General features: G+C 31.4%; 1 protein-coding gene and 1 long non-coding RNA gene across 2 annotated transcripts; both read left to right on the top strand.

Annotated features, from left to right (window-relative positions):
* The first annotated feature begins 500 nt into the window (after positions 1-500).
* Positions 501-2,080, top strand: LOC131660896 (serpin-ZX-like). Its single transcript, XM_058930255.1, has 2 exons — positions 501-1,018; positions 1,184-2,080. Exons 1-2 carry the CDS (start codon positions 626-628, stop codon positions 1,964-1,966), a joined length of 1,176 nt encoding a protein of 391 aa, XP_058786238.1. The 5' UTR covers positions 501-625; the 3' UTR covers positions 1,967-2,080.
* A 10,815-nt stretch (positions 2,081-12,895) lies between these two features.
* Positions 12,896-14,024, top strand: LOC131660898 (uncharacterized). The gene is made up of 3 exons (XR_009301066.1): positions 12,896-12,991; positions 13,129-13,258; positions 13,422-14,024. It is a non-coding gene; the product is annotated as an uncharacterized LOC131660898 (long non-coding RNA).
* Positions 14,025-15,393: the final 1,369 nt, after the last annotated feature.

The following is a 15,393-nucleotide window of genomic DNA, read 5'->3' as shown; positions in this document are numbered from 1 at the left end:
GATTTGGCGCTTTACATGATAGTCATTAGTTGACATTGTAAAAATAATTTACATTCTCAGTGTACCATCCTTTTTCTCTATATTATATGGTGTTTTCTCTATATTATATGGTGTGTCTAAATTTTAAAATTCGGCCGGTATAAAAGAAACATTTTTAACAAATTAATAAAATTTGAGGAGCAATTCTTGCATGGACACGGTCATAAATCTATATTCTTAGGCACAACCAATAAGAAGAGAGTAATTTTTAATTTATTTTTATTTTAATTTTATTTTTAATTGGATTCATGGGGTGGTTGAGATTATGAAGGAGAGAGAAAATTCTTTATTTACTTTTTAATTAATTAAAATTATATAATTGATTGTGTGTAAAACAATTTCTTAGGTCCGTGTCCACCTAAGAATTTTCCAAATTTGAAAAAGAAAATATTAATGAGAGAAATAATAAAGTGCAAAAGACAATATTAGATTTCAAACTTAATCTGCAAGCATCGAGAGGACGCGTTTTTTAGCTACACGGTTGCACAGTATGAAACTACTACTATAAGTAGTGGCATCCAAGTTCAAATTAAAAATCACCTCCTTTGATTTTGAGGAATAGTGTTCGAAATCGGAACAAGAAAGAATGGATCTCCGCGAATCAATTACCAACCAAACCAACGTTTCCTTCACCATCGCCAACCATTTGTTTTCAAATGCATCTCACAGTGATATGAACATCGTCTTCTCGCCATTGTTGCTCCAGCTTGTGCTTAGCATCATCGCTGCTGGCTCCGACGGTCCCGTACAACAACAGCTTCTCTCATTCCTCCAATCCAAATCCACCGATCATCTCATCTCATTCGCCTCTCAGCTCGTTTCCGTCGTCCTCACCGATGCCTCTCCAGCTGGCGGACCTCTCCTCTCTTTCGTTGACGGTGTCTGGATTGATAAAACCCTATCTCTTCAACCTTCCTTCAAACAAATCGTGTCTACTGACTTCAAAGCCAATTTGTCCTCCGTTGATTTCCAGAACAAGGTGCGTATAATGTATATTCAATATATGCCGTTTTTATTTTCAAACAATTTTGTGTTAGGGTTTCATAGTTCACGACTTTTCGTCTTTACTAAATTTTTAATTGATTAAAGCAATTCAAATTATCTGTTTATGCGATTGAGTTTTAAATTTGATATGGTTTTGAAGGCTGCTGAAGTGACCAATGAAGTGAATTTATGGTCTGAAAAAGAGACTAATGGTCTCATTAAAGAACTTCTTCCTCAAGGATCAATCGACGGCGACACCCGGCTTGTCTTTGCTAATGCATTATACTTTAAAGGAATATGGAATGACAAGTTTGATGTTTCCTTAACCAAAAATAATGATTTTCACCTTTTGAATGGTAACTCTGTCAAGGTTCCCTTCATGACCAGCGAGATGGATCAGTTTATTAGAGAATTCAATGATTTTAAAGTCCTTGGTCTTCCTTATAAGCAAGGCGAAGATAAGCGTCGATTCTCCATGTATATTTTTCTTCCGAATTCAAAAGATGGATTGTCAGCTTTGGTTGAGAAGTTGGCTTCCAAATCTGAGTTGCTCGATCGCATGCTTCCTTATCATCAAGTCGAAGTAGGTGACTTCAGGATTCCAAGATTCAAAATTTTATTTGGGCTTGAAACTTCTGATGTACTGAAAGAGTTAGGAGTGGTTCTACCTTTCTCTACGGGAGGTTTGACGAAAATGGTGGACTCTCTTGAGGGTCAAAACCTTTGTGTTTCTAATATATTTCATAAGTCTTTCATTGAAGTGAATGAAAAAGGCACAGAAGCTGCTGCTGCCACAGCAGCCACAATACTAGTAGGGAGTACTATGCGTGTTCCATCTCCAATAGACTTTGTCGCTGACCATCCTTTCTTATTTGTGATAAGAGAAGACTTGACAGGAACGATCCTCTTTGTTGGTCAGGTGCTCAATCCTCTTGTTGACTGATCTTAGCTTCTCACCTTCTATGTGTTTAGCACCATGTATTAAGGGAGTTCCATGTATCAAGGGAGAAGTATCGAAGAGTTTATTTGAATATATTTTAATAAGTACTTTTGTTAATGTTTGTAAGAGTATAAAAATAAGTCATGAAAATTTCAGTTTATGTTCATAATATTCACATCTAAGAGGTCCTTTACAATCATTCATCGTTGGAATATGCAGTGCATTAGTCCTCCAGAAAATTCTAACATGGAGAAAGAGGTGCATCAGAAAATCCAAACTTAACAGTTTTGTAAATCCATGATATATATTCTGGTTCATAATTTCCAATGTGGGGCAGCAACGCCATAGAAGTAAAATTAGTTTTGGTAGCACATTAGTAACAAGATTTGTATGCAAAGTTTTGCTGTTAAGAGGACTTATCCGATATCTAATTTGTTTAGAATCAAAATGATCTTAAGTTGCAGATACAAAACATTTTAGGTTTTAATTCAAATATCTGTTTAAAGATGGGTCTTACCGAACACTTTTGGTTAATATATCTGCAATTTGTTGTCAAGAGATCGTAAGTGGTAAACATATAACTTAATCATCTTACTTTGAACAATGCAGAGTGAAAAATCTATGAAAATACAGTAAAAATCAAAAGGACTAGTACGAGATGTAATCTAAATTTTAAAAGTCAGTAGATAGAATAAATAAAAATTAATTAGATCACAAAAAATAAAATATTGTTCGTATTATTTTATGAAACAATAAAGTAATAAGAGTTTGCACATATCGTACATGGTCTAAGGTAGTCAATGGTAAACCATAAGACAGAGTAGAGAGCTAGGGATGACGATGGACACAGTTTGGGCGGGCATGATACTATAGTATCCGTCTCAATATCTGCGGTTAATTTTTTTCGTACCCGAGTTCATATATGCGTGGACACCAATGTTCATATTTGTACTATATGGATACCTTAATACCCGAGTCCGTTTATCCGCGTTTGTGATAAAATTAATTAGATTAATTATAAAATATCATATAATTTTAAGTTTTTTTTAACAATATTAAAAAATTATGCATGTTATTGTTGAGTTCAGAAATAAAAAAAAACACTTTTATAAAAATGTGTAATACTTTAATAGAAATATATATTTTTTAAATTAATAAACATGCATTTTTATATAATAATATATAGGGTTAAATATACTATCAGCCCATGCCATTAGGGCGACTTTTGGTTTTCTCCCTTTGAAGTATTTTTTTTTTTTGTGTGAATGCACCCTTATAAAATAAAGATTCTGTTTTTAGAACCCCCTCTCCCTTCTTTGTCTGACTGGGCGAAGGGAATCTTGCAAGGTGACATCCATGTGATTTTTTAAATATTTTTTATTTATTTAACTGCCATTTTAAATAGTAAGATACTTGTTCCCGCACTCATACCCGTTTATTTTAATGGGTAATTACATGTGTCCGTACCCGTATCCATTTTGCGGGTTTTTATCCTACCTATTGTGGACATTTTTTGCGGGTACCTATAGGATATGGGCCAAATTGCCATACATAGTTAGAGCAATGAGATTGAGAGATGGTTTGTTAGCACTCTTTGACTATGAGCGTAAGTTGTAAAAACGGGAGAGTAATTATTGCGAAGATAAAATATTGTTTTGAATAAACATATAAATATTTGTTTGACAAAGTTATCTTGATAGCACAGTACTACGGAAAAGGTATTTAACAATGGTTGGGAAAGATATATAATCACGCAGGAAAGCACGCGCTCTTTAACAACAATTATTCCTAATAATCGTTATGATATTATATGTGAATAAATGTCAATCGTATCATACCAGAATCAACACTACACCATTTTTGAATTGTTATCAAACCTTGTATTATAAGTGCACAATGAATTTGAACAGCTCGAGGTATGCAATTTTTCCAACTTCCAAAGATAATAGAAAGTATATAGAATTAAAGGAACAATAATGAGCATCTTTGGTTTTTAAACTTACAAGAGAAGAAGATGAAGAATCAGAAGGAACAATATAAAAGCGAAAGAACCAAAACACAAAAGCAACTTCATTCAAAGGAATCAACATGTGTTATCATGCTCAAGCTACCAATAATGCTGAGAATTCACATGTTGGTGTGGAGGATGTTGTGGTGCAAAACCAGCCTAAGCCTCAAGGTGTTTGGGTGCAAAACCAGCATCAGATTTAAGATGTTGCTGAAGAGGGTGTTGTGTTTAGACTAATGAGAGCTCTCAGGGTGACCAGAATAATAATAATTATAATAGTTTATGTCAGCAAGAGGGTTTAGATATGATTATGGTTTTTGATTATATAATGAAAGTTTATGTAATGAAGTCTTAATGTTTCTATTTAACTGTCTTAAGGTTATCAACTTAAACTATCAACTTAAACTATCAACTTAAACTATCAACATAAACTACAAATTTGATAAACTAACAAATATATAATTGTAATTTAAAATTCAACAGTTTGTGACAAACTTACTTGTAAGAAACCGTCTTTTAGTTGTATTCCTGTCAAGTTCACTGCATTTTCAACTATTACATTTGTAACACCCTTCTAAACCCCCGCGGAAATAGAATAATAATCAGAGTAAACATGAAATACAAGGATGTCACAACTTCTTTAGCAGAAAAATACCATAGTCATTTGTCATGCTACACGAGGAACCACTTAACATAATTACAATTCATGTTCAACACATCGGACAATAATTCATAACATTGCATATTCATCATCATTCATGCAAGTTACTCTAATACAATTATAAAACAACAAAACCAACAGAGTAATTCGTCTCTAAACTAGCGTTCCCCAGTGTTACAATCAGAGCATGACTCGACACGAACTACGGGCTAGCCTACAAGCTATCCTCACCCAATCAAGACGCCGCTACATCCTTAATCTGAAATCATCAAAGTAAGGGTGAGTTTCATTCGAATTAATAAGCATTATGCAATCATAAGCAATAAAATCTCATAGTAATTATCATCCACTCAATCATACACATAATCGGAATTATTACAACAAGCAAGCATCAATCCAACAATATTGGCCATCGGTCCACAACTCATCAATTTCATCAATGATCAAGTTATATTAACAACATCTTCTCAATACATCAATCATGTAAACACACCAAGGCATAACACTGGATCTCATCCAATCATGTTATAACCAATGCACATGATGCAACTGACACTATGCATGTGGTACCAAAATTCGTGAATCATATCACAGGACTTCTCTCTTTGATACTGCCCTCTAGTCGCTCACACCCCACATGGGCACACGACTACTGCCTCATCGCTCACACCCCACATGGGCACACGATGACTTCCCGCTAATCTCCACACAATGGGAATTAGCCTTCCAATGCAAATGATTTATGAATAATGCACACATGACACATACTTACATCTTCATACATCATCATCATTCCGATGCTTAACATCGCTTAACACCTCTTACCAATAAGGTCACAACAAGTATGTACATGTATAAGCATCATTCAATCATTCACATTCATACATCACATCATCACAATTAACATACACATCATATTAATGTTAATTGCCACCATAGCCAACATATTAATATTAACAACATATTAATATTCACAATCATCAATCATCATCATCATACATATACAATCATTCACATATGTACACTACATCCTCACAATTAACATACACATCATATTAATGTTAATTGCTACCATAACCAACATATTAATATTAACAATATATTAATATTCACAATCACCAATCATCACCACGATCAAACATCGTTATATCTATCATCATTGCACACAATGTAACAAATTGTCAAAGCAACCCAACAACATAATCACAAAACATATATCATCTACGACATGTTATATACTAACATCACTCAATGGATATCACAATCTCATCACCAACACAAATACATGCATCAATAGTCATATATATAAGCACATATACATATACTATCTTTCAATTCATTAATAATTAAATCGAGTTTAAAAAGTAAAATTGGCTATTGCCCATTTTATCAATTCATCAGATAAAGCATCTCATTAGCTTCGCAACGCCCAAAACGGCACATAAATCGGATACTCAGATCAAAAGTTATGAGTTTTCAAAGATAAAACATTTTTAGAAAAATGCTGCAGGAACGGGGTTGTCCCTACGTGGGAACCGGTTCCTGGCAGCTTCAAAGTCACGTCTCTGATTTTTACTATGGGGAACCGGGTTGTCCCTACATGGGAACCGGTTCCCAGCTACCCAGAATCCATATTTCTCTGTTTTTACAAGGGGGAACCGGTTCGTCCCACATGGGAACCGGTTCCTACGTACCTGTACAGCCAAATTCACCATTTTGACAGCATTTACCTTATCCCATTCCCCCAATTTCAGGTACATACGAACATACACACAATTATCATTGATTTTCACACAATTACACATTTCAAACAAGTTATTGACATGTATTAACATCATATATCACAAGTATCAACAGAATCATGTTAATTCATACAAGATTATCAAAACCTAACAAAATTCCCAAACCCGACACGTACGATTGAACTAGACAACAATCCTAATCAATCATACTACCTACAATCACATAAGGAATACTAACCCGAAGAATCCCCCCTTACCTCAGAGTCGAATCTTCGAAGTTCTTCTCCCCCTTTGGCTCTTCTCACTTTCACGTGTTCTCCTTTTCCAAAATCTGCTTCTACTGCTTCTGCTTCTCTTTTCCCAATTCCTTTATTTTATGAAAAATAAAATAAAATATTATAATGGGCTTGCTTAGTTAACACCCCCTTACTGCTAACCACCACTCTAGGCCCAATGCCAATATTTCATCATTTTCCAAATAATTCCAAATAAAAATACTAAAATTCCAATTATTTAATTTAAATCCAAATTAAATTAATAAACTGAAATTATGGGGTGTTACAACATTTGTTATAAATATTAAACATAAAGCAGATAAGGATCAGTGTAAAAATTTCAAATTTCAAACCCTACTTCAACTATTATATTTCATAGCAAAGTAAATATTAAATATGAAGGAGATAAGAAAACACAACAACTTCAAATTTCCAGAAAATCTCTCTGACTTTAGTTTGTTCTTCAAAGTCTTGTTCTTCTTTTTTGAATTTTCATACATAACCTTCAAATAGCCCACAACTTTCAACTCTGACTTCATATTACTCTCATATTCATTTCTCAATTTTTCTCTCATGTCATCATCCCATATGAACAAATTACATGTTTCATCACTCCTTCAAAATGGACATCTCCAAAAAAGCCTTCCTTTATTCAGTCCCTTATTGCATTGGTATGAAACCATACGACTATCACAATCACAAAATTTCCAGATCTAGATTTTACAGAGGAGGAAGACATAGTAAAATATTGGATGAGTTTGTCTTCAAATGCGACATTTGAAACAAAATTGGACAACAACAATGAGTATGGGTGTTCTTGTCGACGATGTCGACGACATTGGTGTTAGGGTTTGTTTCTGTTTTCAGTGGAAAATGGATACTTAGTGTTTAACATATATAAAGAAGCACCAGTGTGTAACAACGATTTTATAAAAGAGCTGTAGTGATATACCTATTATTTTTTAATTAAATATAAATAAAATTGAATAGGCGCACATTAACGTAAAGTGAATTAACTATTTAGGGAACCAGAGGATCGAACCCAGAAATACTGGGTTATATCACCACAGTTAGGTAATTAACCATAATTATAACCTTAACATTTTTAATAAAAAATAAAAAACAATTGTTAACGCGTGAGTTTAGAAGTGTCACCAAGATTTGGGGGTAGACCGTGGTGACTTTGGCGTTGTTGTTTTCGCATTTTGTAGTAGTGGCATTATCTAAACAAGGTAAATTGTGTTGATTTCGACTACCACAATTTTCAAAAATGAGGTATTTGAATAAACATTTAGGGTTGGTTTGAATTTTATTATTTAAGACGAAACTTTAGAAACTCACAGGAATAATTTATAGTAAACTCTTACTCCACCCCTTAGGGGTTTTTAGACACCATGTGCGCTTCCAAAAATATCTCATGCTTCCGGAGATACACATCAGGAAATATCTTTTTTTGGCCAAAATTTGGTTTTTCCGGAGGTGCATCTACGAAATGTTGAATTATTTTGAAGTTTTCTTAGTTTAAAATACTTCCGTAGATGCACCTCTGGAAAAAAACTAAATTTTGGCTATAAAATGTGCTTCACGATGTGTATCTTTGAAAAAAGAGATTATAAATGGAAGTGCGCTAGGTGCCTAAGAGTATCAAGGAGTGGATTCAGATATTACCTAATTTTTTAATCTTGTAACAAATATGAGTATCCTCACTTTTTATCCATGTATTCTCAATAGTGTAATTTCTAAACTTGAAACAACACCCATAAGATTTAAGTTGTAATGAATAATCCTCAAAGAAAAAAGTTAGAGTAAGAGAAACTAAATTATATAAAATATGGGTTGTTTCAATATATGCACATGAAAATTTTACTCTATACTCAAACAATTATCCCTCCACCACAATAATTTCCGTGACTCGACCATTAGGCCTTTGTATAAATAGTTAAAGTTGGAAAATTTTCTATTTTTTTCCTCGTTTCTCTTTCAAGTGACCTAACCGAAAAGTGGGAGTTAAGATATTTTCACCTAACAATACGTATCAAAACATATACAAAGAATTTATCATGTCTACAGAGTTTTCCAAAATATATCCAAGTAAGTGATTTGGTCCTTAACTTTTGGTTTCGAGATAACATTTATCCTTTAGGGTTTGTTGGTGGCCACCCCCACCTTCATGGTGGCTTCTATCTACCACTCTTATGGGGGTCATTCCTCCCTCTATGAAAGGAAATTTATCTTTCATCCAATCTCACTCTCATGCTTCCATCAAAATCAGCTCCCTCATTAGATATCTCTGTCCTCCACTGCGAACAACCATAAAACTCCACTCTCTCTATTGATCTAGTTGCCGCCAGAGCCACTACCATTATTAGGAGATGGAAAGCTTGGTAAGGTTGTTCTTAGCATCTCAAAGCCGCATTTTCCCTCTGTTTATGCTCTGTTGCCTACGTTTCGCCCATCCCTAAAGCCGCAGTGAAGTTACTACGTACAGGTTGCAATTTATCTCTCTCTTTCAGATCTATCGATTTATGTTTTTATGTTGTATATTTTATGCTTTTATTATTAGGGATTTAAATATACACTCATGGTGTTTGATAAAAAGTCTCAAAGGATTTTTGTATTTTGGAGCAACATTATCTCTAGTCATCAACAAAGTATTGAGCATTCCATAAAAATGGAAAATCTTGAGAACAATGAAAGTCGAATTGCACAGACACAAGTCAAATAAATCATCCTTAATTAGATTTAGAAAAAGACTATGGATTCTCATTCTTATATTTCCACTATAGGTGTTCTTAAGAGAGTTGATGGATGGTTGCTATGTTGTTGTTTCTCGTTTGGTTGTGGTCTTTTAGCTTGTGATCAATTTATGTGTAACGTCTATTATATATGTTTATGAAATTTTAACTAGTAGAGATGTTTCTAGACCATGGATGAGATATGTCACACGTCACAAGTATCTTGATGATTGTAATGCCTGTTGGCTTTTCATTTAATGAAATTGTGTTTCCTATAATAAAAAAGTGATTTGGTCCTAATTTTCATTGTTGGTCTTTGTGGGATTACTTAACATTGAGTAATTCAATAACTTTTCATTTTTTTAATACAGAATTATTTTTAGTTAAATGATCGAATAATCATTAATCTTTAACCGAATTACTTAAGAGTGAGAGATCTGTTTTTTTTTTTTGTTTTCATTGGATTAGTCAGGTAGGAATGATTCAGTATTGTTTTTTTTTTTACTTTAATAATATGTTGGTCCCTGTAAATTAGCGTGTTTTTGCTTTTAGTCTTTAATCTGGATTTTTTTAATAGTGATTTGTAGACGAGGACATGAAGGTATGATCATAGAAGAAAATGTAAATAATTTTTTTTCAATTGTTTGAATAATTTTTAATTTTAATTATTATTTATCGTTTATATTGTATACTTAAATTTTTTCAAGAGGGAGGCCGAATGAATTTAAGGTTGCAACACATAAAAAGAATCTGTTAGACTGGGTTCCACTAGATCTCTCATCTGTCATACAAGGTTGGTTGAATGACTCTGGTCCAAATTCACTCTAGAGATATGGTTTGAGGATGGTTGATCCAAATCTTATTTCATCATATTTGGAGAGGTGGCATTCACATAAATTGTCATTTCATATGCTATTTGTTGATATGACGATTAGTTTCGACGATGTTGTATGCCTACTTCACCTTCCGATTAGAGGTAATTTCTACAACCATCTAACATGTATTAATAAATAAGGTGTTGTTGGTATTGCTATATATGAAACAATTGAGAGTCACATAAAGGAGGGAACACAAGAAGCCCGTATTTGCAGGGGTCATAATACATGTTATAGGGGCTACATTCTCTATTTGAAAGGCATTGGGGTCTTAGTTAATTCGACTGGCATTGGGGTCTTAGTTAATTCGACTATACTGTCAGAGCTTATATGTTGTTGTTGACCATGTGCACTATTTTTTCAAACACAAGTTTTACTATTGTAGAAGCAAAATATCTACCGTTATTTAAAAAATTGGCATTATTTGGTAGATTATAAGTTAGCGTGCAGTTGTGTTAGTCACCCTGTACAATTTGTAGAAGATGTGTCTATATTTACTTGTAAGCATCTCGACGGATACGTCATTCTTATAGAAAATTTGTTTATCCACCTCTTAATTTTCTTAGTCACCTTTGGCGAATTTACTAAAACACCCCCTTTTTCAGTTTTTGGAGATGCATTTTCGAAAACACCCTTTTTGGGAGATGGCGGTGTTTTCGGAGATGCTCCGAAATATTCCAAGACCAAATTGGTCTTGGAATGTTTCGGATATACACTTCCGAAAGAATTCAATAATTATTAAAAAAATAAAATCAAAGTGAATCAATACAATTAATAGGTATAAATGAAAGTGACTCAATAAAATGAAGGTGAATCAAAATTTCCTAAACAATTTTAATGTTAAAACTTATTTTTCTAACTTATATAAATCAAAAACATTTTAATTTTATAAGTAAATTTTGAATTATATAGAATTAAATATAAAATTTATTCATTAAATAAAATTAAGACAAAATCTTTTTTTAATTTTTTTAAACTAAATAAAAAATTATAACTCATTTTTAATCATGAATCAGAATAGAAATATATAAATATATAATAATAATAATTATTAATTTTGTAAGTGAAATATATAAATATATAATATATAAATATATAATAATTAGTATGTAAATATATAATAATTATTATAAATTAAAACAGTCATTATTTTAATTTTTATAATTATTATATAAATGTATAAATATATTTATAATTAATATATAATAATTATTATATAAATATATAATAATATTATAAATATATAATAATTATTATATAAATATATAAATATATAAATTAAAACACTCATTTTTTAAATTATTTTTGTAAATATATAAATATATAATAATAATTATAAATATATAAATATATAAATAAAAAATTATAACTCATTTTGTAAGTGAAATGATTTTAATTTTTTTAATTAAAATTATTTTAAATTTTAAAATATGAATCAAAATAGAAATATATAATAATTATTATTCATAACTCATAAATTATATCAAAATATATAATTATTATTATTGATTACTCATAAATTATATCAAATTTATGATATGTGAATTAATTAATATCCTAAAATTAATTTTTGGGATTTTTTTAGATTTTTTTTGTTGTTTATCCGAATTAGTCAAAATCCCAATTTTTGGGATTTTTTCGGAAATGCACTTCCGCTGGAAAAATTTAGAAAAAAAAATATTTCGGAAATGCATTTCCGAAGCGGGGTAAAATGAGATTTTCGTTGGGGTGACCCTCATAGGGAGGTGGGTAAAGAAATTTTCTTCTTATACATGTATTTATTTATTTTATTCATTTATTATTTATTTTTAAGGTTAAATATGTTTTTGGTCCTTATAAATATTTTAACTTTCATATTTTGTCCATATTAAAAAAATAATATATTTTAGTCCCTATAAAATTGTTATGCATGTAATTTTAGTCCCTCTTATTAAATCAATGTGTATTTTTGAATAATTATTCTGAAGACATGTTTAGAACGTTTTAAAAATTTCCTCTGAAAAAAAGAAACTCAAAATTTAATTTCTAAGTCGAGGTTTTCTTTACTTTTACATTATCTTTTGCAATTTAAAAAATTCATATTTAATTCCTCTTATTTTAGAAAATTCTAAAATTTGGTAAAGAAACGTTTTATTATATTCTAAACATGTATGAAAAAAATTATTCAAATATTTAAAATTTTAAGGGTAATTAAATATTTTTTAAAATTTTAAAAAAAATCAAGGAATAAAATTGCATACATGACATTTTTGTAGGAATTAAAATATATTATTTGTAACCGCAACTAAAAGTGAAAGTTGAAATATTTATAGAAACTAAAAACATATTTAACACTGATTCTTATCATCATTGATATTAATAGTGTTAGTGTTTGATTATTGATATTAATAGTGTTAGTTAGGGGTGGACAAAATATATTCAATCGAAGCTATCCGCCCGATCCATGTAAACCGAATGCTTTCAGTCGGGTCAAGTTCGGGTTTTCGGGTCCAACGGGTGATCCGCTCGGTTTATAATGGTTAGTTGCGGTTCGGTTCGGTTGAACAAATTCAATCCAACGAAAATCGAACCCGACCGGAATTGGCTTATACTGGGGTGGGCTGAGTAGTTTTTGAAGCCCAGTAGAATACAATTAGGTTAAATCTAACACATATAAGTGTTAGTGAATGAAACCCTAGCCGTCTCCAACTTTGTTTTTCTCTGTTTTCTCTCATCATCGACAATTCAACAAAGTAAAACTCTAAGTTCCTCACTTCTCTTTCTCATGGCAAAGATTACTTATTTTATTTAGTTATCTTTAACTCTTTAATTTACTTTTGTTTCAGAAGATGCTATTACTCACAACGTCTTTGATTTACTCTTGTTTCAGAAGATGTGAATCCTCACAGCAAGATGAAGAACATGAAGCAGATCTTAAAGTTGCTCTTCAACATGAAGAGTTTGTTAGTGAGAAACTTGTTCTAGATGATTATCATTTTGAACACCCATGTTTAATCAAGGTAAATGTTTTACTTAACTTTTTATTTTTGAATATGTAGATCTGAGCTCTTATAAGGTTTCATTAACAAATTTTAATTAGGAAATATCAAAAGTTACGGGAGTTTATATAATTTTAAACTCTCAAAGGTTATTACTGTTTCTAACCTCCTATATTTTTTACAGGATCTATGTCTAGAAAATGGAGCTGGATCTATGTTTGTTAGTGTTTATTGACAATGGATCTAGATCTATATTTTGTTAACTCTTTATTTTTTATTTTTTTATTTTAATGAATTTGCTGCATCTGTATCTATATTTCTTCTAGAAAAGAAGAGTATCGTTTAATGTTATGTAACTTTTTATGAACTGGGTAGCATTGTTTTAGTATATTTGATATTCTTTTAGTTTCACTAAAGGTGGATTTCATTGTTCTTCTTTGAAGGTGCTGCTGCAATGAAAAAAATGGAGTACATTTTAGAGAAAGTGTTTGTAACTGTTATGGAAGTTTGTTTTTAATTCTTTGCTAACTATGCCCTGTTAAGTTTTTCTTTTCTCTTCAAAGTTTTGTGCAGGTTAGGAATTATTGTTGCCCAGTAGTAGTCTTGTTTTTGTGCAGGTTGGAGTTATTGTTGCAATAGTCTTGTTTTTGCTCTGGTGTAAGTGGCAGTTTCAAGGATAATGAAGAAATTGTTGATCCAAATATGTTGTAGAAAATTCCAGATTTATATTGAATATCAAAAAGTTATAATATGCTATAATAATATGATAGATATATTTTGTTTATGTGACTTTTAATTTTTGTAAGGACTTGAAACTGAATTTTATTGATTTATTTTGTTATAATTATTTTATTTATATTACTTGATGGTGAAAAATGTTTTAAGTGATTAAGCATCTTCTAATTTGGTTTGCCATTATTGAGAATTAGAAAATGTAATTTAGGTTTGAAATAATTAGTATTTTTAATCAAAAAATCAATTTTTTTTATGAAAATATATAAATTTTGTCATTTTTAAAATTATAAAATGAAACTTATATCTTGGATAATTGGGCTGGAAATTCAAGTGGCCCAGTAATATCAGAATTTTAAAAATAATAAAAAAGAAAAAAAATTAGTGGCCCAATAAATGCTAACCGAAATAAACCGGTCCAGTTACCCGAACCCCGAAACCGACAAAACCGAAAATTAAAGTGGTCGTAATTGGGCTAACAGATAACACCCGAGGCTTGGGCCGGATTGGGGTTTTGGGCCCGAACAGATAACATCCGAGGGTTGGGCCGGACCGGATTGGGGTTTTGGGCCCGAACCGGCCCGAACCGATGTCCACCCCTTAGTGTTTGATTCACGGTGAAGGTTGATAAGCTCAAGTGAGGCGCACTTGTTCCACACTTTCCTAACAATTGTATATAAGTCATTTTGGTTTTACATAGTATATATTGCCTCCACCTTTTAAGTTTTAATTCTAACTCTTTTAATGTAGATGTAGATGTTGAGCGGATTGGTTACAATTTTAGCGTTCACGGGGTGGTTGGTCAAATAGTTGTGGCTAGCAATCCATGTGAGGTTGATGATAAATACATACAATATCACATCCTCGTTTGGTACCACCTCCTTTAGATATGCAAAAAGTCGTGCTTGTTTTAGTGTATGATACATAACCCTCAAATGTGATGTTATAATTGATTGATGACTCACATCAACGTCATATCCATAAAGTAAATGTTGAAGAAGATGACCCTGGGTTAAAATGTTGAAGAAGATGACCCTGGGTTTATATTACACTTATTTTTGGGCGAACCGTTAGATTAGTTGTTGTTTATGTATTGTTGATTTATTCTTCTTTTGAGACTTATGTATTATTATTTTGATACTTAATTTTTAGATTTATGAATTATATGTCAATAACATACAACAAAATATAACATTCATATTACTATTCTAAGATAAAAATGTTTTTCACTAAAGGCGTAAATTACTATTCTAAGATAAAAATGTTTTTCACTAAAGGCGTAAGTTGTTGCCAATATTGTAACCGTTCAAAAAATCTTAATATCCAATAGTTGCTTAAGAATTTTTCCAATCCAATGTGATTTTGAGCAACATAATTTTTTGCTTCATTTTTACTTGATTAAAAAAATAACGTCCAAATTATTA

Source organism: Vicia villosa, linkage group LG3 (genome assembly GCF_029867415.1).
Source record: "Vicia villosa cultivar HV-30 ecotype Madison, WI linkage group LG3, Vvil1.0, whole genome shotgun sequence".
Taxonomy (NCBI): Eukaryota; Viridiplantae; Streptophyta; class Magnoliopsida; order Fabales; family Fabaceae; genus Vicia; species Vicia villosa.
Note: the sequence above shows the minus strand (reverse complement) of the source record. Positions and strands in the feature narration are given on the sequence as shown.